General features: G+C 33.0%; 3 protein-coding genes across 4 annotated transcripts; all 3 read left to right on the forward strand.

Moving 5' to 3' along the window:
* Positions 1-4795: 4795 nt before the first annotated feature.
* Positions 4796-8458, forward strand: LOC111442293 (glycogen synthase kinase-3 homolog MsK-3-like). The gene is made up of 13 exons (XM_023079635.1): positions 4796-5039; positions 5807-6002; positions 6090-6182; positions 6265-6324; positions 6398-6670; positions 6789-6863; positions 6943-6999; positions 7085-7225; positions 7308-7358; positions 7437-7532; positions 7625-7708; positions 7789-7891; positions 8005-8458. The coding sequence occupies exons 2-13, from the start codon at positions 5889-5891 to the stop codon at positions 8085-8087; spliced, it is 1230 nt and encodes a 409-aa protein (XP_022935403.1). The 5' UTR covers positions 4796-5039; positions 5807-5888; the 3' UTR covers positions 8088-8458.
* Positions 8459-12271: 3813 nt separating this feature from the next.
* On the forward strand, positions 12272-14788 carry LOC111442323 (polygalacturonase At1g48100-like). The gene is made up of 5 exons (XM_023079685.1): positions 12272-12879; positions 12955-12999; positions 13080-13287; positions 13380-13461; positions 14175-14788. Exons 1-5 carry the CDS (start codon positions 12277-12279, stop codon positions 14674-14676), a joined length of 1440 nt encoding a protein of 479 aa, XP_022935453.1. The 5' UTR covers positions 12272-12276; the 3' UTR covers positions 14677-14788.
* Positions 14789-21102: 6314 nt separating this feature from the next.
* On the forward strand, positions 21103-24797 carry LOC111442322 (boron transporter 1-like). 2 transcript variants are annotated; one of them, XM_023079683.1, is made up of 12 exons: positions 21103-21589; positions 21686-21768; positions 21904-22096; positions 22199-22337; positions 22421-22586; positions 22663-22829; positions 22908-23081; positions 23163-23258; positions 23342-23473; positions 23628-23947; positions 24033-24300; positions 24384-24797. In XM_023079683.1, exons 1-12 carry the CDS (start codon positions 21486-21488, stop codon positions 24687-24689), a joined length of 2148 nt encoding a protein of 715 aa, XP_022935451.1. In that variant the 5' UTR covers positions 21103-21485; the 3' UTR covers positions 24690-24797. The 2 variants fall into 2 exon arrangements, with proteins under 2 accessions (XP_022935451.1, XP_022935450.1); XM_023079682.1 differs by having other exon boundaries at positions 21486-21589; positions 23342-23479; positions 24384-24689.
* Positions 24798-25474: the final 677 nt, after the last annotated feature.

Genomic DNA, 25474 nt, shown 5'->3' on the forward strand with positions numbered 1-25474 from the left:
TTTTTTTTTTTTTTTTTTTTTTTTTTCTCCTTATTCATCCCAATTTAATGTTTTTAATTATAGTGTAAGATGATTCCATTCTTAACCATTTTGATGGTACATGCAGAGTTTAATAAAGTTTTTCATACACCTAACAATTCGTCCGAGAGAAATCATAATAATAAAAATTACCCCAAAAACGCTTTAAAGTATATAAATTTTAGTCTGAACAATACAACTAAAATTCGTGGTAGCTCAAATGGTAAATTTTAGTTGTGAAATCCAGCTTCGAATCCTGGCTGCGGAATGCTATTTAGGTCATGGTTTTTAGTATATATATTTTTACTAAGATTTTTTAAATTATCAAAACTAATTTTTTTTATTTATAAAATTCTTAATAAATATAAAATAATATTTTATGAAACTGTGATCGTCCCTTACAAGTTCAACGATAATGGTTGTTGTTCACCCGTTCCCGTCATTGATGTCTAGCCGAAGTGGTTGGTCAATGATCCATGGTTTTAGTTGCTAGCCATTAGTTGTTGATCTTAGGCTTTGGTATCGATTTTCAATCCTATTTTATTAATAATCAAGATTGGCAACTAAAATCGTTGACCGAGGACCAGCTCTAACAATCAATCCAAAGTATAGAACAAACCATATAATTTTGAGTATAAATATAGTAATAAGAAAATGTAACGTTTTTAATTATATTGTAAGATGATTTCATTCCTAACCATTTTGGATGGTATATATAAAGTTAATAAAGTTTGTTGTATACCTAACGCAATCACACAAATAAATAGACTTTCAATGGCTTCGTCTCTACGACATTGCTTTTTTCTTCCACGCAAAGCTCTAAAACATTGTATAACTCTTCTAGATAAGACGATTCGAGATCAGCGAGTGCAGTTCTCACGAGAAGCAGAAGCTCCTCCCTTAGCTAAGACTCGTTAGGCTAAACGACAGACACATTCGAAAACTAAAGCGCAGCACTCAGAAGAGTTGGGGTGGGAATGGCAGATTGATTCACCACCACCTATTTCCTCTTTCACCCTTGTTCAAGACTGAGTTCAATCAGGTTCAAGTTCCGTAGCTCAGGTAATAAATAAAATACCATAAACCATAAATCAGGGACGATCCACTTTCCAATGTGTTCAATCTTTCACTTACCATTCGTCCCAAAGAAAAAAAATTCATTATGATGTGTTGAGTCTTTCACTTACCATTCGTCCCAAACAAAAAAAATTCATTATATAATACTAATAATAATAATAATCCATTACTCCCAAAAAATTATTTAAAGCATATAAACTTTAGTTTGCATAGTACAACTAAAATCCGCAGTAGCTCAAACGGTAAATTTCAGTTGTGAAATCCAGGTTCGAATCCTGGCTGCGGAAGTATTATTTTTTCTTTTTCCAATTTGGGCTTTTGGGCTCAGAACAAAAGCCCAAATTTAATTACCCTTGGAAGTATTATTTTTTCTTTTTCCAATTTGGGCTTTTGGGCTCAGAACAAAAGCCCAAATTTAATTACCCTTGGAAGTATTATTTTTTCTTTTTCCAATTTGGGCTTTTGGGCTCAGAACAAAAGCCCAAATTTAATTACCCTTGGAAGTATTATTTTTTCTTTTTCCAATTTGGGCTTTTGGGCTCAGAACAAAAGCCCAAATTTAATTACCCTTGGAAGTATTATTTTTTCTTTTTCCAATTTGGGCTTTTGGGCTCAGAACAAAAGCCCAAATTTAATTACCCTTGAATATATGCCTGTGAAACAGCATGGTTGATAAAAGAAAAAGAAAAAAAAAAAAAAAACTCCATAATTATCTTTCAATTACTTATGTTCAACAACATGTAAAAATAAACTTTTAAGCTTTTATAATATCATTTTTCACGTTTCAAAATAATAATTTTTTTTATAAAACAAATTCAATCTAATATATTTTATGGTTGAGTTACGTTGAGTTAATTATTTAATCAGAGTTATTTAGACTGAAAAAATTTACCATTGGAGTTGAGTCTAAAAAAATGTTCCAACAAGATCCAATCAAACTAAAATATTTTAATTATAATCATCGAACGATCTTAGAACTTAAATATTTTAACAAGGTTATATGTTAATAGTTGAGTGTGAGTTAATTTGTCGTTTGATACACTAAAAAAGACATAGGAATCATAATTTTGAGAATAACCAATGGGAGAAAAAATAAAGAAAACACGTGAATTACCAAATCAAATTTGTAGTGATGAAGACTTTATTGATCAAATTATTCCAAATTAGTCTATTTATTGTAATCCATTAAGAAAGATTCTCATGATCGAAAAAACATTGCTTTATTAGCTTTTTTATTTATATATATTAAGGTAATTTTTTTAGGGGAGAATTTAATTTTTGTACTTTATAGGATTTTAGACTTACATTCAAGTTTCCTTATTTTGTTTGGTCGTTGAAATAAATTAGGGTAAGAATTATACCGATATAAATAAGAGTATTTAAAAGATAATTTATATATATATATGAACGATTTTAAATTTATTGTTTCCAACTCAAAACATACTACTACACCACAGAACTGTACCTGAGATTTTTACCTTATTACTTTAAAATTTATTATATTTATAATTTTGGTTTTTAAAAACTTGATAAATATTTTTAAAACAAAAATGATATATTAAATTATTTTTAAGTTGGAAGGTATTAATAAAAAAAAAAAAATTGAATATTTATTAAATAAAAAACAAAATTAAGGGTTTTTTTTTTGTTATATTTTAATTTATAATATAATCTCAAAATTGTTGGTATGAAACAAAAAGAAAAGGGGAAATGAAGACATAAATAAAGACATGTATTATTAAAGGAATCCAAAAAGGTGCCTTTTTGCAAACATCATAAAATTTTAGCGCGCTTTGTTTGAATAAGAATAGTTATGGGGTCACAATTTTAATTAGCCTCAAAATTGGGGGTACCCAATCAATGCCGCACTTCACAGGAAAATCATTAATAATAATAAAAAAAAGTTGGATTGGGTCAAGTTATTATTAATTAAAAATTAGATTTATTCAAAACATCGGAAATTTCCTCTCTGTATTTTTCGAAATAAATAATTCAAATATCAAAGCTAATGTGAATTTTATTTTCCCCCAAATTTCTAGGTTTGTTTTGAATAAATATTATAATATTTAGTGGTTGGTGTAATTACTGTATTATTATTTTATAATTATTATATTTTAAAGTAGCCGTTGAAAAAGAATGAGCTATACATACTAAATTGTGGTTATTTATTTATTTAAAAATATATTTTTGGTCCTTCAAATCTAAAAATAATAATTCGACTATTTCAAACTTTATTCGACCCATCTGAAGCCGTTTGTTATACTTTCAGAGACATTTGAGGTTAATATGATAATTGTTTGGTTAATTTAAATTGTTTCTAACCAAAATTGGGTTAATTAATATTATTGAACGAATTAAGTCGTTTATTATGCTTAATTTGGTGTCGTGCACCCTGTAGATTGAGTTGGACGTTGAAGGGCAGGTTCAAGCTAGTATTAGAAACAATTAGTAATTTGTTTAGGTGACCAAATAAGTATTGTCTAAGTCAACCAAATAATATGTTAGTATTTTTAACTCTTTTGAAAAATGATCTTACTATTAATATACGGATGAAAACGGTATCATTTAAAAATATTAGTGAATTGTCAATATATATATATATATAGAATTTTTTTTAATAATATGTTTTAAAAAATACAAAGTTTATAGATATTTTCATTGAATAAATATATACTAATATTAAAGATATTTTTATATTTTTAAAACACCAGGGACATTTTTGGAAGAAAAATATAAATTTGGATGATATTTTCTATAATTTAATCTTATTATTATTATTAGTTTTAGAAAATAAAGAGTTAATTATAAACTAAGTATAGGGACCAGTCCCTAATGTCATGATTAAATTTAGACCTAAATTAATTTTTTTTAATGAAAAATTAATCTAAATATATTAAAATCTGTAAAGAAATTGCTTTATGCCAAATAATTTAAATTATTAAACTGTTAGATACAATGAAAACAACAAAATGTGAAAAGTAAGTAATTTATTTATTAATTAAAATAAAATAACAAAAAAAATTATATTATAGCTATATTTTTTCAACCAATTTGGGAGTTTCAATTATTACGCCCATAAAAACATTTGAACATGAATTATTTAATTAATTTAACCTATATCAATTTTCAACTTTTCTGTGAAATTACCCGTTTAGCCCTTATAATTTAAAAAAATTAAAAACTAATTTTTTTTTTAATTACTATAAAACATTGATTTGGAAGTATAAAATCTTAAGGGTATATACGATCGGATTAACTCGAAATTTTGGGTTAGTTAGGTTGGTGACCCGAACAATTCAAATAGAATTTATAACCTAATTCAATTCTCGGACGTATTAAAAGGTTTAAAACAGTTTGTTGTTTGGGGTTGGAAGTTGAAAGTTTGAGAGGAGGGTAGAGAGACCCACCCATGGCCATTGGAAAAGAGTGAGGGGTAAAATGGTAATTTGGTACCTTTGGAAAAGAATGGACAAGTGGGGACGGGGAGGTTTGAATGGTCAAAAAGGAAGAGACTGTGGAAAGAAGAGAAAAGTAAAAAAAAGAAGAATGGACATTAATTAATTAATTAATTAATTAACAAATAATATATATTATTATTATATATAAATAAATAAAAATGAGAGCTTTGAATTCAGGTCTGTCGTTTCGTTGACTGTCAAAACAGCCAAAAAGCCGAAGGCAACACCATTATCCACCCAACTCACAGGCACCCATTTAACAAATACAAACAACCCCCAAAAAAGCATTCTCATTCCTTCCCCGTTTCTCTCTCTAAATCCCTTCTTTTATCATTCCAATATCTTCAAGGAAACCAGGAATTCCCCCATTTGCATACAGAACAATCCAAGTTTTTCTTCTTGTTCTATCGTCTTCTTCGTTTCTAAGACGATCCGCTTGCAGAAACCCGTTTTTTGGACTTGGGTTTTGTCTAAAATTTCTGATCGGTAAAGGGTTTCTTCTGTTTTCCCCTCTTCTTTAATGGGTTTCATTTTTTTCATCTTTTCTTTCTGAAATAGATCGTGGGTTTTGCTTTGTTCTGTTTTTTTCCCCCTTTCTCATTAGGGTTTGTTTGATTTCTGCATGTTGATTCTTTTCTTGTTCGTTTTCTCTGTTCTGAAGTTTGGGATTGCTTGAAAGTTTCGATTTCTGTGTTTGATTTTGCCTGAATCTCGTCGGAATCGAATCTGGGTGGTATTGGATTTAGGTTTTCTGTGTCTGTTTTACTTCTCATGATCCGGCGGAGGCGATGGAATCGCCGCCAATGGCGGCGGATTTCCAGATTTCTGTCCTGGCCGGGGTTTAGCTAGGTTTTGCTTTTCTCTGGCTCGTTTTTCGATTTTTAGGTTTTGATTAGCTGTAGAACTTTAGGAAACGACATTAATGTTGGCTGATATGATGATGTATCCTTGTATGCTTATCCCCTTTTGATTGAAGTTTCTCAAGACAAGATGACCATTTTGCTGTCTAGGCTGTGGAACAACATGAACTTGTTGAATTTGCTCTCAAGAGGGTGTATTGATCTTATAATTTTCATGGGCTAGAGTTTTGTTCTGTTAAAATATCTGTATAATGTTAATTTTTTCTTCATCCCTTGACGTTTCTTGCTTTCCTTTTTAAGATGGATCCTCTGTTTTGTTGAACAAATTTCTTGAAATACTTTTGTACCTGTCCATGTTATTTGCTTCTTCTTACAGCTTTCCGACTGTTGCAGGTTGCATCTATAGATAAGTGATTGTATTCCGAGATAAGTACGTTACGTTTGAAGGATATTTGCTGCATATACATCGAAGCCAATGACATCGGTAAGCGTAGTTCCTGATTCTGTGATAAGGGATCACGGTGGGAGTACAATTGGCGTTGACAGGTTGCCCGACGAGATGAACGATATGAGAATTAGGGATGATAAGGTACCCACATTTTGTATTTACTTTGATCCTTTCCATATAAGGTTGAACAATATTGTTTTTCTGATATATATATTTGGATTAAAACAGGAAATCGAAGCCACCGTTGTCGATGGAAATGGTACCGAAACAGGCCATATAATTGTAACAACGATTGGTGGAAAGAATGGCCAGCCAAAACAGGTGAATGCCGAGAAACTTATTCTTGAGACCGACTGTAATTTAACTTTCTTTCTGATTTCTTTTCGTTTAAAACTTGTTTTAGACTATCAGTTACATGGCTGAGCGTGCTGTAGGACACGGTTCTTTTGGAGTTGTATTTCAGGTATGAACAGTGGATGGCTTTTCGTCGTTTTTGTTTTTACGAATCAAGATATATTATAAATGTTACTTTGCAGGCAAAATGCTTGGAAACGGGTGAAACCGTGGCAATAAAAAAGGTTCTTCAGGATAAGAGGTACAAGAATAGGGAGTTGCAGACCATGCGTCTTCTAGATCACCCAAATGTCGTGTCGTTGAAGCACTGTTTCTTCTCAACGACCGAGAAGGATGAGCTTTATCTTAATCTTGTTCTTGAATATGTCCCCGAGACGGTTCATAGAGTGATCAAACATTATAACAAGATGAACCAAAGGATGCCGCTGATCTACGTGAAACTCTATTTTTACCAGGTTTTTGCCGAATAACGTTCTTCGTTTTTGTGGTGAACTCGGCGAATGATTCTTTTGGGAATATCTTTCTATGTCTGCTTTAACATTCTTAACTTTCTTCCTTTTTCTTTCAATGCAGATTTGCAGATCTCTTGCATACATTCATAATAGTATTGGAGTATGCCACAGAGATATAAAACCCCAAAACTTACTGGTTCGTGTTCGTTCTATCTCGAGCGTTGATTACATTTTGATGAATAAGTTGCTGATTCTTTTCACTCTCCTTTCGACAGGTTAATCCACACACCCACCAACTCAAGCTTTGTGACTTCGGCAGCGCAAAAGTTTTGGTTCGTTTCCTTTTTCGACAGGAATATACTCGATTTGTTTTGTGATCTGCCCGACATTGAGACTAATTTTGTTTACATCTGGCAGGTTAGAGGCGAACCAAATATAGCTTACATCTGTTCTAGGTACTATCGAGCACCCGAACTTATATTTGGTGCGACAGAGTACACTACAGCCATTGACATCTGGTCAGCTGGTTGTGTTCTAGCTGAATTACTGCTTGGACAGGTTTGTCGAATTTCGCACATTACCATTGTATAACTATTGTTTCGAGAAACAATTTTAAGAAGTGTTCTGGCATTGTTTTCAGCCGCTATTTCCCGGTGAAAGCGGAGTCGATCAACTTGTTGAGATAATCAAGGTATTACGAGCTCTGTTTGCGGTCGTTTCGGTTGTTTTGTGTCACACTTCAGTGGTTTACTGTTGAGAACTCTTGCAGGTTCTAGGAACCCCAACTAGGGAGGAAATTAAGTGCATGAACCCTAATTACACAGAATTTAAATTCCCCCAAATTAAAGCTCATCCATGGCACAAGGTACTTGAAACTTTGTGTGTGTACGTATATGTTATCTGTTCCCCTTGTTAAGCAATTTACCAATTTACCCTTGTATACGTCCTCGATTTCAGATATTCCATAAGAGAATGCCTCCAGAAGCCGTGGATCTCGTTTCGAGACTTCTTCAGTACTCTCCGAACCTCCGAAGCACAGCGGTAATTAAAGAAAGAAAGATTCTAAAATGAATGTCGGTCATTCGGGTCTCTGACGAATAATCTTGTTCACATTTGTACAGTTGGAGGCTTTGATTCATCCGTTCTTTGATGAACTCCGTGACCCGAACACTCGTCTTCCCAATGGACGTTTCCTTCCTCCATTGTTTAACTTCAAGGCTCACGGTAACGACCATGGAACTATTCAAGAATTACTCGATGATGACCGATCCATCTGCTGATATATATATATATATATATGCCTAACTTTAATTTATTTCAATTTTGTTGCGAATCAGAATTGAAGGGAGTACCCCCCGAGATGCTCGTGAGGCTTATTCCAGAACACGCAAGGAAGCACTGCAATTTTCTCGGGTCGTAAGGTGGTCGGGTATTAAGACACATAAGGGTGTAGAAAGTAGTAGGTAGCATAAAATGAAAAATGGAAGGCGTATTATTTGTTATTTTGTTCCCCGTTTAATTTGTTCCGATGCCCATATTATTTTTTCATATGTATCACCGCGGTCGTGGTCGTGGTCGTGGTCGTTTTCCCTGTAGAAATCAGGTTGAGAAATGGTTGTGGTGGGTATGTTCTTAATACCTTGATGATGGATAGAACAACAACAACAACAGCCCTTGATTTGTAGTTAACAAACAGATTGTAATTCCTTATTGCAAATGAACATAACCTTGGAATATGCTCACCACCAATTTTGCCACTACAATTACCACCATATCATCAACATTTCTTCACTTTTTCTGTTCGTACTTGAATTTAATGCAAATTTTTTACTTATTTACTGTTTCTCCAACAACTTTTTAACCTTTTAGCTTAACTTATCCTGTTCGTGCCAACATGTTTACTGTGGTAAATTTCATTTTTTTTTTTGTAAGCGGAGAGATTTATTGTTTTGCTAGCGTAAGGAAACGTTAAAATGGGGTTAAGGATGATGTAACAATTTAAGTCCCTACCTATAAGATATTGTCACATTTAGACCTTTTCTTTCGTGCTTTTCCAACGATCTCACAATCTACTCCCTTTCAGGCTCAGAGTCTTCATTGACACTTGTTCTCTCTCCAATCGATGCGGGATCTTAAAGCACCCGTATTTTCTTTATAGAAAGGGATATTTATTTACATATACTATCTTCGATCGAGAAGATTTGGTTTATAATTTACGTTTCATTTCTCTTTTAATTTTAAAGTCGGTTCGAAACAAGGTCGTGAAAGAAAGTAGACACAGACACAGAGGAAAAAGGGGGTTTTGAATAAAATAGAAAGAAACTAGGCATGGTGGGAGGCCAAAAGTGGTGGTGGTGGTGTGGTGAGAGAGGCAGCCGACCTTGTCTTTGGTCCCCTATGCCATGACTTTTCACACTTTCGGCTTTGCTTCAAACCTACTTACCCTAATTTCTTGTTGCTTTCTGCCTTCTAGACGTCTATTTACGAGCGTTTTAGCAAAAATATTTTTAATTATAACCACTTTCGATGCTAAAAACGCTTTAGAATATTCTTTTATCTAGTGTAAGTGACAAAATGCTTTTGGCATGCTAAAAGTATTTTCAAGCATGCTCGTAAAGTACACAAGTATACTTTTCTTATTTAAGAGACAAATGTCGAAAGTTCTTGAAATTGATCCTATCAACTATATGGTACCATAAGTACTCGAGATCTTAAAGACCCATTATTTTTTTTAATATCATGTTTGGTTTAAATTTAAAAATACTCGTTAATAAAGCAGAAAACCGTTCAAAGAAGCAAATGCAGGGTGCTTGTAATTTAATTGGTTATATATTTATAAGTTTCTTTTTCCATCGGCTCTATCTTTACAAAATCTCAGTCGTGAAGCTCTCTTTATACAAATAAACGTTTTTGTTGCACCATAATATGGTAAAATAGTTTAATTTATTTAGTGAATATTAGGCAAATAAATAAATAACTTTTATATATAAATGAGATCCTATAATTTTAGACTTTAGGAGCCGTTAATGTTGACCCAACCGACAACTTTTTCTTAGAAAAAAACATATTAAAAACAAAAGAAGATTGTGTGAAGATTTGAGTTTACAGCACATTTTAAGGTTAGTTTTTATGTAATCCATGGAATTCAAATTTAAATATTAAATTCTCATATAAAATCTTTAATAATTAATTGATTTGTTTGATAGAAAATTAAATTTTGTATTTAATAAATTTAGAAATTACAATTTTGTGTTTAATAACTGTATGTAACTATTCACAAGTCCTAACACGTGAATTATTAAATCAAATAATTTTTACTATGTACATGTCATCCTTACTCGATTATGTGAGTGTTTACCTATGTTTTTGATGTATTTAAATGTGAATCTTGAAAAATGTTTATAAAACAAGAGCAATATTGTTGAAAGTTGGCTGCCTGCCTCTACCTCAGCCCAAGTCCACCACTAGCATATGTTATTTGCTTTAGCTTGTTATATGTTGTTTTCTTTGACTTGTTTCGTATCGCTGTTAGCCTCACAATTTTAAAATATAAGGAATGCTTCGTTTCTCTATGCACGATTTTACATCGCTTTAGGGGAGTGATTTCGCACAAGGAGTACAACGTCTTCTCTATCTCAGGGATGTGTGGGTGTTGCAGATCTGAGGACAAAGAAATCGTTTAGTGGTTGAGGGAGTGTGTGTCGAGGAACTTTTGAAGGGAGCGTGGGTGGTTCTGTTGCAAGATCTCTGGCCTCGTCAGAAATCTCGCGATTTTTAGGACGATACCTATTTTTTTTTCTTTATTTTTAAAAAATCTAATTGCTCTTACGGTTAGTTATACTCTATAATTATATCTTCTACACCTTAAATACTGTTTATGATTCAATCATAAATTAAGTCATTTTCAGTGTAATGAAAGGGTTGTGCGCTATCATGTGAAATATTTTAATTCTCAATTAACAAATTAATAAAGAGACGTAAGTTATTTTGTGTTAGCCTCGTATAAATTCATTGTATGTGATACCCCTACACATAATTATGATGTGAAATATTTTTATTCTCAATTAGTATATTAATAAGGACAGATAAAATATTTTTTGATCTAATCTTGTACAAATTCATTGTATGTGTTACTCCTGCTCAAATGTCTCTCCACATAATAGATTCGAATTAATTCATTTGTAAATATTATAAAGTCAGTCGTATGAATAGTGTTACGAGGATTAGACTTCTAAATTTATCAAATATATTATTTCTTTACATAATCATTCTGTATGTCAATTCATTCTATTTAAAATTATAATAGATAATATAGTATTGCATATAAAATTAATAACTTTTAAGATACACTTCCTTCTCGACTAACAAAAAGTGAGGAACAAGCTCATCCCTAATGCAAAAATAAAGAACGGGTGACTGTCTTGTTATGTCAAGTTCGTTAGTAATAGTCTAAATCTGGTAGTAGATGTTGTCCTCGTCTTTTTTGAGTTTTGTCTTTCGGGCTTCTTTTTATAATCTAAGGAGAGATTTCCATACACCTGTAAAAAAATGTTTCTTTTCCCTCTCCAACCCATGTGGATCTCATAATCTACCTCTCTTCAGTACTCAATGTCTTTGTTGACGCACCGCTGATGTCCACCCCCCTTCGAGGTCCAGTGTCCTTGCTGACATACCACCTGCTGTCTGGATCTTATACCATTGTATCAGCCCAAACCCAACGTTAACATATATTGTCCTTTTTGGGCTTTCCTTTTCGGGTTTCTCGTCAAGGTTAGATTTTCACACCCTTATAAAGAATGCTTCATTCTCGTTTTCAACCGATGTGGGAACTCACAAGGACTCGAGCTCTCGATAGTTGTTATAATCAAACAAAAGTCGAAATAAAAACAAAACTTAGTAATTGAAACCCTAATGGCCCTTAACTGAAACCAGCGGGTGGCATTAAAGAAAAGGGGAGCCAATGGCGTGGACTCAAAGTGGTGGAACAAAAACTGAAAAAACAGGGAAAGCGAGATAAGGTCGGCTCGGCATGCAGCAGCTTATAAAACCCAACCAACCAACCAACCAACCAACCAACCCACCTTCACTCTCTATTATTTTATGGCTCAACAAAAGAGCACCGACTGAATGGCCATTAGGCCGCAATGGCAGCTCTGAAACCCACATAATGCTCCCTCCATTACCCCTCTTTTACTTAAATATTCATTCCTCTCTTCTTTTGCCGTCGAATCTTTGGTGGGTGTTGCGTTTTTCATACACTTTTGCTTTCTTTCATCATCTCCAAACTCCACACTAAAACCTATGGCTATGGCTCAATTCAAATGGTCGGTTCCCTAAACTTAAAAAAAACTATATACTCCAACCGGGCTCGTACCAATAGAAATGTATTCTTTACTCATAAACTCATGATCGTTCCCTTAAAATTACCCATTTTGAGACTCCTTCCCAACCATTCTCAACCATCCTCGTCTCGAACAATAAATTATTCTTTTTACTCAATTTATTTGTTTTTTACATATTTTGATCAAGTCGGACATGATTACCCTTCTCCTTATAATATATAATCATCATTCTCCATATCCATTTTATCCAAAATTTCAGTTTCCAAAATGAACTCTCCTTTTTGTTCCTTTGCTTTGTGTATTACACTCATAATCTTCTTCTTTCCTGTTCATGGACGATGGCATAACCATGCAAAGAACCACAAACATTCTCACCATCATCCCCATTTCACCATTTCACAACCTCCTTCTCCTTCTCCTTCTCCTTCTCCTCCTCTTTCTCCTTCCCCCGAACCCGCCAATCCTCCCGACGACAACGACGGAGGGTCATCTTTCAACGCCACCGGCTTTTTCGACGTACGTCATTATGGCGCCATTGGAGATGGCACTACAGACGACACGGAGGCCTTCAAGATGGCATGGGACACAGCCTGTCAAAGCGACAATGACGACTATGCAGTTATTCTTGTTCCATATGGCTTCTCGTTTATGATCCAATCGACAATTTTCACCGGGCCGTGCAAACACGGCATCGTGTTTCAAGTTGATGGCACTTTCATAGCTCCGGACGGACCCGACGCTTGGCCGAAGAGTTACAGTGCTCATCAATGGCTGGTTTTTTATCGAGTTAATAACATGTCGCTTCGAGGAAATGGCGTTATTGATGGGCGAGGTCAAAAATGGTGGGATCTTCCCTGCAAACCCCACAGAGTAAGAGACATGACATTGATACTAAGATGTTTTTTGAGCATAACTATGAGCTTCTAATTATATTCCAATTTTCAGGGAGGAAAGGGAAGAACAAAGGCAGGCCCTTGTGATAGTCCAATTGTAAGTTAATTCAAGTCCAATTCTACAAAATGTTGTTGTTTATGAGCTTAGAATATGAACAATTGAAAGGGTTTTTGCAGGCCATAAGATTCTTCATGAGCTCAAACTTGACCGTTGAAGGGCTTAGAATCAAAGACAGCCCACAATTCCACTTCAGGTTCGACAATTGTAGAGATGTTTATATTGATTCTCTTACCATAACAGCTCCTGCTTGGAGTCCAAACACCGATGGAATTCACATTGAGAATACAAATGGGGTTCAGATACTCAATTCAGTTGTTGCCAATGGTTAGTTCTGATCAAGAACATTATTTTCTTATCATTTTCTTTGATTTTTTCCACCAAAATTGTAAATTTGGGTTGAATTTTTTCTTACCCAGGTGATGATTGTATTTCAATTGGTTCGGGTTCTTATAACGTTGATATACGAAATATTACGTGTGGACCAGGTCATGGAATTAGGTAACATCAAAAACTTATTATAATTCCATCATGTATTCATTACAAGAAATAATGGATACGATAGCATACAAAAAAATGTTATTGTAGACTTTTTATAGCGTTTTATTTGTACGTCGTGACCACCTATGTTATTAAAAGTCTGAGACTTTTTATGTGAAGACCTCACATTAGTTGGAGAAAAGAACGAAACATTTCTTATAAGGGTGTAGAAACCTTTCACCACGCGTTTTAAAAACCTTGAGGGAAAGACCGGAAAGGAAAGCTCAAATAGGACAATATTTGCTAGTGATGGGATTGGTCGGTTACAAATGATATCAAAGCTAGACACCGGGTGGTGTGCTAGCGAGTACGCTAGCCCCCAAGGGGGGTGAGATTGTGGGTGTGGAAATCTCTCTTTAACATACGCGTTTTAAAACCTTTAGGGGAAGTTCACAAAGGAGTTTGTTACAAATGATATCAAAGCTAGACACCGGGCGGTGTGCTAGCGAGGACGCTGGCCCCAAGGGGGTGAGATTGTGGGTGTGGAAATCTCTCATTAACATACGCGTTTTAAAACCTTTAGGGGAAGTTCACAAAGGAAAGTCTGAAGAGGACAATATCTGCTAGCGGATTTGGGTTATGTAACATTTTTTTATAGTTATAATAGATGCTATAATAGAGTATAAAACTACTTGTTCATACACTCAACGTCCGTTGATCTTTTCCATCTCCAGCATTGGCAGCCTAGGCAATCACAACTCCCGAGCATGCGTGTCGAACATAACAGTTCGAGACTCAATAATCAAGGTCTCGGACAACGGTGTTCGGATCAAGACATGGCAAGGTGGGTTTGGAGCGGTAAGAGGAGTAAGTTTCAATAACATTCATATGGACAACGTTAGGAACCCGATCATCATAGACCAATTCTATTGCCTCAACAAAGGGTGTCTCAATCAAACCTCAGCCGTGGTTGTATCAGACATAAGCTATATTGACATCAAAGGAAGTTATGATATTAGAAGCCCACCAATGCACTTTGGGTGCAGTGATTCTATGCCTTGTGTGAACCTAACACTTGCAAATATCGAGCTTTTTCCTTCAAAAGGTGACATCTTTTTGGACCCATTTTGTTGGAATGCGTATGGGGACTTGCAAACCCTAACAATCCCTCCACTTGGGTGCTTGCTTGAAGCCTCCTCGAGGTCTATCTTGGAGACTCAAAGGGATTATTGCTAACCCATTTGATAGAGCTACTTTGTAACATATGTAGACATGTCCAAGGAGATGTGTTTTTTAAGAATATCTTCTTCAAAATTAATCAATTATAAATAATATATTACATCTTTGTTTCTCCAAGGCGTGTTGTCAATGGCCGCATGACAAGTATCCCGGTCTTGTTTGTTCAAAACGTGTTGTCCATAGTTGCATGCCCGTTTCAAACCCCTTTTACATGCTTTTTCATCATAGATAGTTTTTTACCATTTCATATTGGGTCAGCACGGAGTGTATGACCGTTCACCAAAATCATGTCTACACATGCCAGGGCTAAAATGCCCCAAAATGTTATGCAAGGGGATATGACTAATTGTCAACTTCTCCCTACCCGAATAGTTATATACTGCTAAGCCGTTGTTGTTGCCTTCAAACTCTCTCTCGAAAATCTTTTTGCTCCCCTTTTACTTTCTTCTTAACCAGTTTTACTTTCTATATATATATATATATATTTTGAAACTTAAAGCTAATCCAAAATTTTAAAACCGTTTTTATTTATTATTTGGACTCCAACAAGGTAGCTCTCTCGTGTAGAGATGTACATTTAAGCAATAAGTCTCAGCTCTAAACGAGATAGGAAATTTATGTTTAAACCCGAGGAATGAAAAAGTAAGTCGTGATGGAAATGACTTCCCTCGTCCTGAGTTGACCGACCAACGAGCAAATAAAATAAACAAAAAAGAAAGAGTAAAAACTTATTCAAATTGTATGTGAATGTTAAAATTTACATACTTAGGCTACTAGTCCAATTTTAATATTTACTATAGAACTTTTTAAACCATTAGGAACTAAATTAAAAATTATATACCAAAATATTGACTAATATTTCACAGTATATATTATGTGTTAATATTATAATTATTTAAAGTTTATTTAATTGCGATTAGGTATTAAGTTAAAACATATTGGGACTTAATTAATATTTCATTGATCAAGTCTTAACCAATTTTTAATTAATTTTCTATCACATTATGCGTTTTTTTTCCTCATTTTTTCATACTAAATGTAGTTGGAACGTTGAAGTTAATGTCTACTTAATCCATAAAATTTTATAAAAAAATATTTTAAATATTTGACCATAGTTTAAATATTAGAAAAATAAATACGACACCATTCGAATTTTTTATATACTCGTATCAATCTTGAAAATTAAAAAATTTCAATAAATATTAATATTTACCTCGTGAATTTCAACCTATGTTTTATAACTCATTCAACAAGGAATATTAGAATATCTTCATTTACAAGATTCTTTGAACGGAAAAAAAAATCATAAAAAATGTCTATTCATTGAATTTTCACATTATTTGGCAACAATTGGTTAATACATTGATTTTATTTTTCGGTTTTTTTTTTAATTCATTCAATAATGAATATGAGAATATCTTTCTTTAAAAGATCCTTCCAACCAACAAAATCTATAAATAAATAAATAAATAAATATGTCAGTGAAATTAAAAGTTAAAAATATTACAAAATTTCATGTAATAATGTAATAATGCCATAATATTTAAAATTATAGAAATAAATTGTTATTTAAAAAATGGCGTATAAATGACCTGAGAAACGGTTCGGGTCATTCCGGAAGCATCCAGGAAAGTGGAGGTGGTTAGGAATCGAGAAAATTTCCCCCAACGTACCGAAATTCCAAGTCGTTTTTTCTTTCGGTTAATTTTGTATAAAATTGGTGTGAATTTGCAGAACTCAATCGGAGCGAATGGAGATTTCAGGGAAGAGGAAGAGGCAGGAGAGTGATCGCATTGACAGCGACGACACGGAAATCGAGAAGTTCAGCGAGATCGTCGACAATTTTCGTGCTCCGTACAACTGGTTTAGGGCTAAAATCACCGGTTCTGGTTCTCTAACAAATGGCCACGATCTGAACAAGAATCACAAGATTGTTCATTGCGATTCGAACCGAGGCGTGGATGGTGTTTGGATGCCCTGTTTTCTTGTCGAAGATTTCGAGGAACAGGAGGTCATTAAGTCCTGGAAAGCCAGAGCACTGCCGAAGTCACAGACGGCGGATCCAGCGGCGGCGGCATTCGAAGCGATCGACGGGGGAGAGGAGGCGAAGAAGAAGGATGATCACAAAGAGTTAGACCTTCGCCTTTCTCTTTAAATTTTAAACTAATAATAATTATTAAAAATAATAATTATTGCCATTTTCTACTTGTTTTATTATTTCATTTTCTTAAATGATCCAGAGATATTAAAAAATTAAAATTAAATCTCTTAACATTTTCTTCCTTTGGAATCCATAAGATTCTATTTAGTTTAATTTATTAAATTTGAAATTGAAATTTTTTTATTTTTTTAATTACACTTTTTAAAGTCCTAGGATATATATGAGTATCTGCAATATTAAATATGGAAAATGCATAAATATATATAATATTTAAAGATTTATAAACTAAATTTATAATTTAATTAAAAAGAAGTGTTGAATATTAGTAAAAGGTAATGGGATATATATATATATTTATTTTTCTATGGCTTGTGGTCGTTGTGGTTATGGAATGAAATTTCCACTTTATTCTCACGAAACGGCAGCGTTTTACCTCACATGAAGACCACAGCGTCAGAAAACAGCCACACTGTGACGTCCTACTCTCTACGTACGCAGAAAATTAATTGTTTTTTTGACTTCAAACCTTCGACCTATTTATTATTATTTTTGGCGCTACTCTATATTTTTTTAATATTTAAAAAAATTATGCGTTTATAAAAATAAATTGAATTTTGTGTTTCCTTTTTAATTCTATGTAAAGGAAAAGTATATAGGCTAAATTAATAAAAATATCTTTAAATTCTGGATTTTGTCTAATTAAATGTTCATAAACGTTCAAAGTTTCAATAATACTTTAAATTTTTAAAAAGTCTAAAAAAAAAAACCTATATAATTAGTTTTTTTTTACATAGACGTTAATACTTTATTTAAAAAATACTATAAACTTTAAAAAAAAATTATTAATACATTTCCAATTAAAAAAAATCTTACATTTTTATTTTTATGTTTGAAAAAATATCTATGTTTTTTTATGGTCAAACATACGGAAGAAAATTGTCTTCTCGTAAATTATTAGTATTTTGAAACGTTGGTAAGTTATTTTTAAAGTTTTTGAAAAAAAGTTAAAATATTTAAAAGTTTTTTTAAAAAAATTTAAGAATATTAATAAAACTTATAAATGTATTCGTTTAAATGTTAAAAGTGATATTTTTGAAACAAACTTTACTATTTTCAAAATTTTTAGATTTATCTTTTAAATTTAAAGTATTATTAAAACTTTTAAAAATTTAGACAAAATCCATTTAAGAATATTTTTATTATGATATCAATGGAAAAGATACTTTTTAAAAATGAAATATTTTTTAAATCTTTATAATAAATTTAGATTTATTTTTTAAGTTTAAAATATTATTAAAAACTTTTAAAAATTTAGACATATTTTTTTTTAAATAAAATCGATTTAAGAATATTTTTATTATGATATCAATGGAAAAGATACTTTTGAAAAATTAAATATTTTTTAAATCTTAATAATAAATTATTGGTAGAATGTGAGCAGATATTTGCATTAATTATCAAATATTTGTTAATTATGATGAGTAAAGAATGTGTAGAGATATTTGTAGAATGTATTGAATTTTACTTTCATGACCCAAAAGCGTTGGAAATTGCATTAATTAAAAGAATATTAATTTTAGTAACATTTTAAAACATTATATTGGTGAAAATAAATATGTTGGGATTAATTTGTGGAGGCCCACTCATAATGACTGTTACTAATTTCAGTAAAAAATACTTTTACTCTCATAAAGTTACATTCAAATTTAATTTATTACAATTTGGTTGATTATGTCAACTTTAAATTTTGTCATAATTTCGTAATTACAAATTCCATAGAAATTAAGTATAAATTTTTATTATGTTATGCTAATTTTTTTTTAAATTTATAAATACATTTAGTCTCTCATCATTTTATTTACCTATCTAGTTAAAAAATAATTTATTAAATCTTTTGAATAAAAGTTTGATAAAGATATTGATAATTAAGCATAAGTTTTGAAAACGTGGACATAAATAACGTCATCAATTAAGAGCTTAGAGATTTAAATCCTAAGCTACACAAGGACGAGGATAGAGAACATTTTACTCGTTAGCTAAACGAGGAGGACGAGAGCTATGAATCTAAAAAGTAAAGGGTTTCTTTTATTCTTCCTTAGCTAAACGAGGATGAGGATAGAGAATATATTTTTCGTTCCCGTCCCACTTCCACCTCATTTTCCACTTTGCTTTTCATCTTATTCCGATAAACATGATTATTATTATTTTAATATAATATATATATATATATATATATATATATATATGATTGAATTATTTGAAAATTTTTATAATATTTAAAATTTGAAGAACTTAGAACCTTTAAAGTATATTTTTTTTAGATAAATATATATGGATGTGAAATATTATTTTTGTTTTTGTTAGGAAGTTCAATAATTTCTGATTTATTATTTCGTTAAAACGGCGTCGAATGGTACATTTATGATTTTTGGGCCTAACGTCTTTGTATTTGGGCTTTTAAGCCCAATTGATGGGAACAAATTATATAACGTTACATTTCAAAATTATGTCATTAGTACTCTCGAATTATAAATGAAACTTTATTATATAAATTTAGTTAAAAAATATAATTAATACTAAAAAAAGATATATATATATATATATATATATATATAAGTTTTTAAAATTAAAAAATGGTGTATGAATAAATAACACGTGAAATTATTGAATTATGTATATATATATTTAATTTTTTTTATAGGATTAAAACTTCAACCTTACGTTACTTTGGAGGGAATATTATAAAAGGTAAATTTTCTTTTGTTTTGTTTGATTAAGGAAAACATTTACTTTATTTATTCGGAAGTGATATATCATTTATCTCTATTATTTCTTTCATGAGTTATTATTAAATGCGTTAATTGACCATTAGAAAAAAAAATATATTTTTAACCTTTTCTTTTGTTGATAATAAGACTAAATTTTAATTGGTTGGAATTTATACCTTAAAATTTTTAATAATTTAATATTATTTATGGTATGAAAATCTAAAGTGATTAGTGTAATCTTGAACGAAAAAAATTATGTTTAAGTAATAATCTAAAGTGTCTATAATATATGAATAAAGTTGTGTATTTTATCATGATAACACTATTGATGTAGTTCACTTTGTAATCCTTCAAAATCGACAAGGAATCCATACAAAAGAAACCTCTGATACCAAATTATAAGAAATCACTACAAGGGAAGTAATTGTTAATCGAATATTTTAAGTTAAGAACATTTGTTTGAGATTCGAATCACTCTACACGTAAGATCGACTATGTTTGAATGATTTTAAACATGCAATCTAAACTACATAGAATTGCAAAGAAACTTGGTCATTGACTTTATGTACATTTTTCAAGTCTACTTTACAAACATAACACATATGATTTTATATAGCTTCAAAATGAAAGTCGTAGCCTTACGAGACATTCTAAGAGTTGTAACTTTCATATCTTATAATCATAATTAGCCACTATATAAATGTAAGTTTAAAATAAATAAAAAAGTCTTAAAATACATTAATGAAATACTATGATCCTAATTTATCATCCATCCAAACTTTGTAATCATCTAAGAATAAACGAAGTTTATCTTAAATGATTGATGTCTTGGTCTATATAAAAAATAATTTGATCTAAATTGTTCATATGGAGACGTGAATAGAAATATCGAATAGAAATCTTATACAATAAATTTTTATAGGAGTAAATCACCCTTATAAATTTGTTAACTGAGAAAATTAATATTTCACACACTAATTAGGCTTTAAGTTGCAGCATAAGATCAGGAACAAAAAAAAATTAAGCACTCCCTAAAACTTTCCATATATTTCATGAATACAAATTTTTTTATCCTTTATTTTGTTTAATCCTTTATTTTGTTTAATCCTAAATAAAATAAAAAGTTGATTCAAGTAAATGAAACATTTCAATATTTTCGCTACGTGAATAAAACGTTCATTATCGACGACAATACTAAATTACTGCCCAAAATTCATCACATTCACACCTACCAACAACAACAAAAAAAAACAAAAAAAAAAAAAATCACAAAATGAAAGCAACACTAAAACCAATTTTCCAATTTTAAGTTCAATTAAAACTTCTATAGATTCTGGTTGACTCTACGAATTCGATTCTTTTCCTTAACTAAAATTACAGTTCAAGTCAAAGCTGTGTTGTGTTAGTACTATATTATGCATTAAAGCTATAAACTTTATGTTCATCAAATATCATCTCCCATCAATGGAGGATCACCAAGACCCATGGAGCATTGAATGCTGAGAGATACAGCTGATTCCTTCTCATGAACAAAACCAAATATCCTTAGAAATTTTATTCTTTTATTTGTTTATGTTTTTTTTGACAGCGAGCTTTCATTTCATTTCATACCCCCTTCTGACCCGCTTCTACGTCTACTTCAAATCTACCCTTCCTTCCCTTTCATCCCCCACCGCCCCTTATATAATCCACCACTTTGCTTCCTTCTCTACGCACCCATTTGCTCTGTTTCTCAGATTTTAGCTTCCATTCATTCAATCATGTAACTCATTTACAGCCCTTTTTCTCATATACCAATGTCCTTCAAGAATCCCAGAACTTGAGCTTCATTTTTTTCCACTTACAAAGTGTTTTTGAACAAAACCCATATTGAAATTATGGAGGAGACTTTTGTTCCTCTTCGTGGAATCAAGAATGATCTCAAAGGGAGGTTAGTGTGCTACAAACAAGACTGGACCAGTGGGTTGAGAGCTGGGTATAGGTATGAATATCTCTTCAATGGGTCCTTATTTTTTGCAATTTTGGTTCATTTGGCTTCTGGGGTTGTCTTTTTGTTGATGTTTTCATTGGTTTTTAGGATTTTGGCTCCCACTACTTACATATTCTTTGCCTCTGCAATTCCTGTCATTTCATTTGGTGAACAGTTGGAGAGAAGTACTGGTGAGAGTAGTAGTAACTCATAATCTCTTCTCAATTTCATGTTAGATCTGAAAAAGAGAAGGAAAAACACAAGGATTTTGAAGATTTGGATTGATTTTGTGTTCTTAAGTGTTGATTTTGTTCTGGTTTTGACAGATGGGGTACTCACTGCTGTTCAAACCTTAGCCTCCACAGCTCTTTGTGGTATCATTCACTCCATTGTTGGAGGTCAACCTTTGCTCATCTTAGGAGTGGCAGAGCCTACTGTTATTATGTATACCTTCATGTTTAATTTTGCGAAGGAACGACCCGAGTTGGGTCGGAATCTGTTTCTAGCATGGAGTGGATGGTATGATTTGCTAATTGCTTCAAAGAAACTAGAATTGGTCTCTAATGAAGTTCTTCAATTCTTGTTGTTGACTCAACTTTGTATGAACTTGTGTATCTTTAGGGTGTGTGTTTGGACTGCAGCCTTGCTGTTCTTAATGGCTATATTAGGAGCTTGTTCCATCATTAATCGGTTCACACGTCTCGCCGGTGAATTGTTCGGTATGCTTATAGCAATGCTTTTCATGCAGCAAGCAGTGAAAGTAAGTAAGAAGACTAATAAGCTTAAATCTGTGTAAGAAGAAGCATATGTTGTTTAGTAGTTGAGAGTTTGAGTTTGTTTTAGGGACTCGTGGATGAGTTTCGCATCCCGGAACGGGAAAATGCAACGTTGATCGAGTTTATACCTTCTTGGAGGTTTGCCAATGGGATGTTTGCTTTGGTATTGTCATTTGGCCTTCTACTCACTTCGTTAAGGAGTCGAAAGGCACGGTCATGGCGATATGGATCAGGTATGATCTGGAAGAACATGAAAAGATGAGATGTTCAAGAAAGTTTTTCGAGTTATTTATAGTTTCTCTTTGGCAGGTTGGCTCAGAAGCTTGATAGCAGACTATGGAGTGCCGCTCATGGTTCTTGTTTGGACAGGTATTTCCTATATACCCTCAAAAAGTGTCCCACAAGGAATCCCGAGGCGACTCTTTAGCCCGAATCCGTGGTCTCACGGTGCGTACGAAAATTGGACTGTTATTAAGGTAAGGCTAATCAGTTTTCTACTGATTCTCTGTCTGATTGTACTGAAATACTGATTGTTTTTCATCACAACGTCGCAGGATATGCTTGACGTTCCTGTTAGTTATATCTGTGGAGCTTTCATCCCGGCTACGATGATCGCGGTGCTTTACTATTTCGATCATAGTGTTGCATCTCAACTTGCTCAGCAGAAAGAGTTCAATTTGAGGAAACCATCTTCTTACCATTATGATTTACTTCTATTGGGATTCTTGGTATGCCTTATCTCGAATGTTTTCCTTTCGGCATATGGCTCGTTACATCGATATAACGGTTCGAATCTTGTCTTGTCTCAGACCTTAATATGTGGTCTTCTAGGAATCCCTCCATCCAATGGTGTCATCCCACAATCTCCGATGCATACGAAGAGCCTGGCTACTCTCAAACACCAGGTAAACTAGTCAGTCCGGTCCTAGTAATCGTTTCCGAGTTACCTTCATAATCTTTTACTAAAAGATTTGTGTTCATTTTGCAGTTGTTGCGGAATAAACTCGTAGAAACGGCGCAGAGTAGTATGAGAAAGAATGCGAGCTTGGGTCAGTTGTATAGAAATATGCAAGAAGCATATCAACAAATGCAGACCCCTTTGATCTACCAACAGCCTGCGGTTCGTGTAAGCGACCCGATTTTATTGATTCTTTTGTGAAGCAGTCTCAGATAAACACAAACTTATTTGAATCGTTCACCACGAGTGAAGCGCTTTTCGCATTCTTTTGTACCAAATGCTCCTGAAACTAAGCTATGTAAAAACTTTTGAGCAGGGACTGAATGAGCTAAAGGAGACAACCATTCAAGCAGCTTCTAGTATGGGCAGTTTCGACGCTCCGGTTGATGAGACAATATTCGATATCGAAAAGGAAATCGACGATCTATTGCCTGTTGAGGTGAAAGAACAGCGTGTCAGTAACTTGCTTCAAGCTGCAATGGTGGGAGGATGCGTTGCAGCCATGCCGATCCTTAAAAAGATCCCGACATCGGTTCTATGGGGTTACTTCGCCTTTATGGCGATCGAAAGCTTGCCTGGTAATCAGTTTTGGGAAAGAATCTTGTTGCTCTTCACTGCACCTAGCAGAAGATACAAGTAATTGAAACAGCCACTCCTTTTTCTACCTTCTTCCCAATTTATTTCACCAAGTAACACATAAGTTTTTTACTGTCATGTGCAGAGTTCTTGAGGATTACCACGCGACGTTCGTCGAGACCGTGCCGTTCAAGGCCATTGCTCTTTTTACCATTTTTCAAACAGTATATTTGTTCATATGTTTTGGACTAACATGGGTTCCAATTGCTGGGGTGATGTTTCCTCTAATGATTATGCTCCTTGTCCCTGTAAGACAATACCTTCTTCCCAAGTTTTTCAAAGGTGCACATCTCCAAGATCTCGATGCAGCCGAATTCGAAGAAGCGCCAGCTTTACCGTTTAATCTTGCAACGGTAACATAACCGTTTAGTTTTTCGATATATAATTAGTAATCACCAAGCTGATTGACATGTTTGATACTAATGTGTGTGAACAGGAAGCCGAGCTCGGTGCAGGAGCATCGTTCGGTGGGGACAGAGAGATTTTAGACGAGGTTATCACTCGAAGCCGTGGTGAATTTAGGCATATTAGCAGTCCTAAAATCACAAGCTCCACGGCAACGCCAATGTGTGACCGAAAAAGTATCGATAGCCCTCGTCGCTCTTTCAGCCCTCGGGTGAGCGAGCTAAGAGGAGAGCAGAGTCCTCGAGCCAGTGGACGAGGAACACCGGGTCAGAGAAGTGCAGAAGCTAAGCCATCCAGTTTGGGAAAGAGCCCTCTTAAGAACACAGCATCAAAGTAGTAGATGCAGAAAGAATGTTGTAAAATTCTCCCTCTGATATTAAGTTTTAGTTAAGTTTATTATTATGTTCATAAAGATTTGTAATAATTCAAGAATGTTTTTGTTTCATGAGTTGATAAGAATGTTCAACAACACTAAATCGAAACATCGTCGTAATAGAAGTTACTATTGAAGTCAACTTCGAACAGTGTTTTCAAAGGTCCAAACACGACACGAACCATAGAGCAGAGTTTAAATTCAACTTGGTTTAGTTAAATGTAACAATTGGGAGCGTCGAGCCTAATCATTAAATCGACTCTCAAAGTTTTAGATGACTCGAACCACTAGAATTAAGATACTAGGTTATTGAGACGAGACTAAAGTCATAGACGATCACTTTCTTGAATCTCTGTACTGCGATGATAGTGGGCAGATAAAATAATAATAAAAAAATACCAATAATTATGTAAAAGAAGGAATATTCCTTGCTTATATATTATTCTCTCCTTCTCTTTATTTATATATATAAATAAAGAAGAATAATAAGACAAAAAAGAAATAAAATAAAAAGAATAGTTTGCATTTATGTGATCAATATTCATTACTTAAAAAATGCATTAAAAAAAGGGGAGAGTTGACTTTTAATTCAATAAATAAATAAAGTGCAATTAAGATTATATCAATAATGTGAATTTTATTATTGAGAAAAATAGGTCATCCCCATGTGCCTTTTATTTTAACAACTCATTTTTGTAAATAATTTAATCTTCCATTTTCTACTCATCAACCCCATAACTAAATTTCAT

This window comes from Cucurbita moschata, unplaced genomic scaffold (genome assembly GCF_002738365.1).
Source record: "Cucurbita moschata cultivar Rifu unplaced genomic scaffold, Cmos_1.0 Cmo_Scf00004, whole genome shotgun sequence".
Classification (NCBI taxonomy): Eukaryota; Viridiplantae; Streptophyta; class Magnoliopsida; order Cucurbitales; family Cucurbitaceae; genus Cucurbita; species Cucurbita moschata.

Coding starts and splice junctions, on each gene's coding strand:
- LOC111442293 (XM_023079635.1), top strand. CDS start 5,889: ATGACATCGGTAAGCGTAGTTCCTGATTCTGTGATAAGGGATCACGGT. Junction 7,226..7,307: donor CTGAATTACTGCTTGGACAG/GTTTGTCGAATT, acceptor CATTGTTTTCAG/CCGCTATTTCCCGGTGAAAG. Junction 7,359..7,436: donor AACTTGTTGAGATAATCAAG/GTATTACGAGCT, acceptor GAACTCTTGCAG/GTTCTAGGAACCCCAACTAG.
- LOC111442322 (XM_023079682.1), top strand. CDS start 21,486: ATGGAGGAGACTTTTGTTCCTCTTCGTGGAATCAAGAATGATCTCAAA. Junction 22,097..22,198: donor TTTCTAGCATGGAGTGGATG/GTATGATTTGCT, acceptor GTGTATCTTTAG/GGTGTGTGTTTGGACTGCAG. Junction 23,082..23,162: donor TACTTCTATTGGGATTCTTG/GTATGCCTTATC, acceptor GTCTTGTCTCAG/ACCTTAATATGTGGTCTTCT.
- LOC111442323 (XM_023079685.1), top strand. CDS start 12,277: ATGAACTCTCCTTTTTGTTCCTTTGCTTTGTGTATTACACTCATAATC. Junction 12,880..12,954: donor TTCCCTGCAAACCCCACAGA/GTAAGAGACATG, acceptor TCCAATTTTCAG/GGAGGAAAGGGAAGAACAAA. Junction 13,288..13,379: donor CAATTCAGTTGTTGCCAATG/GTTAGTTCTGAT, acceptor TTTCTTACCCAG/GTGATGATTGTATTTCAATT.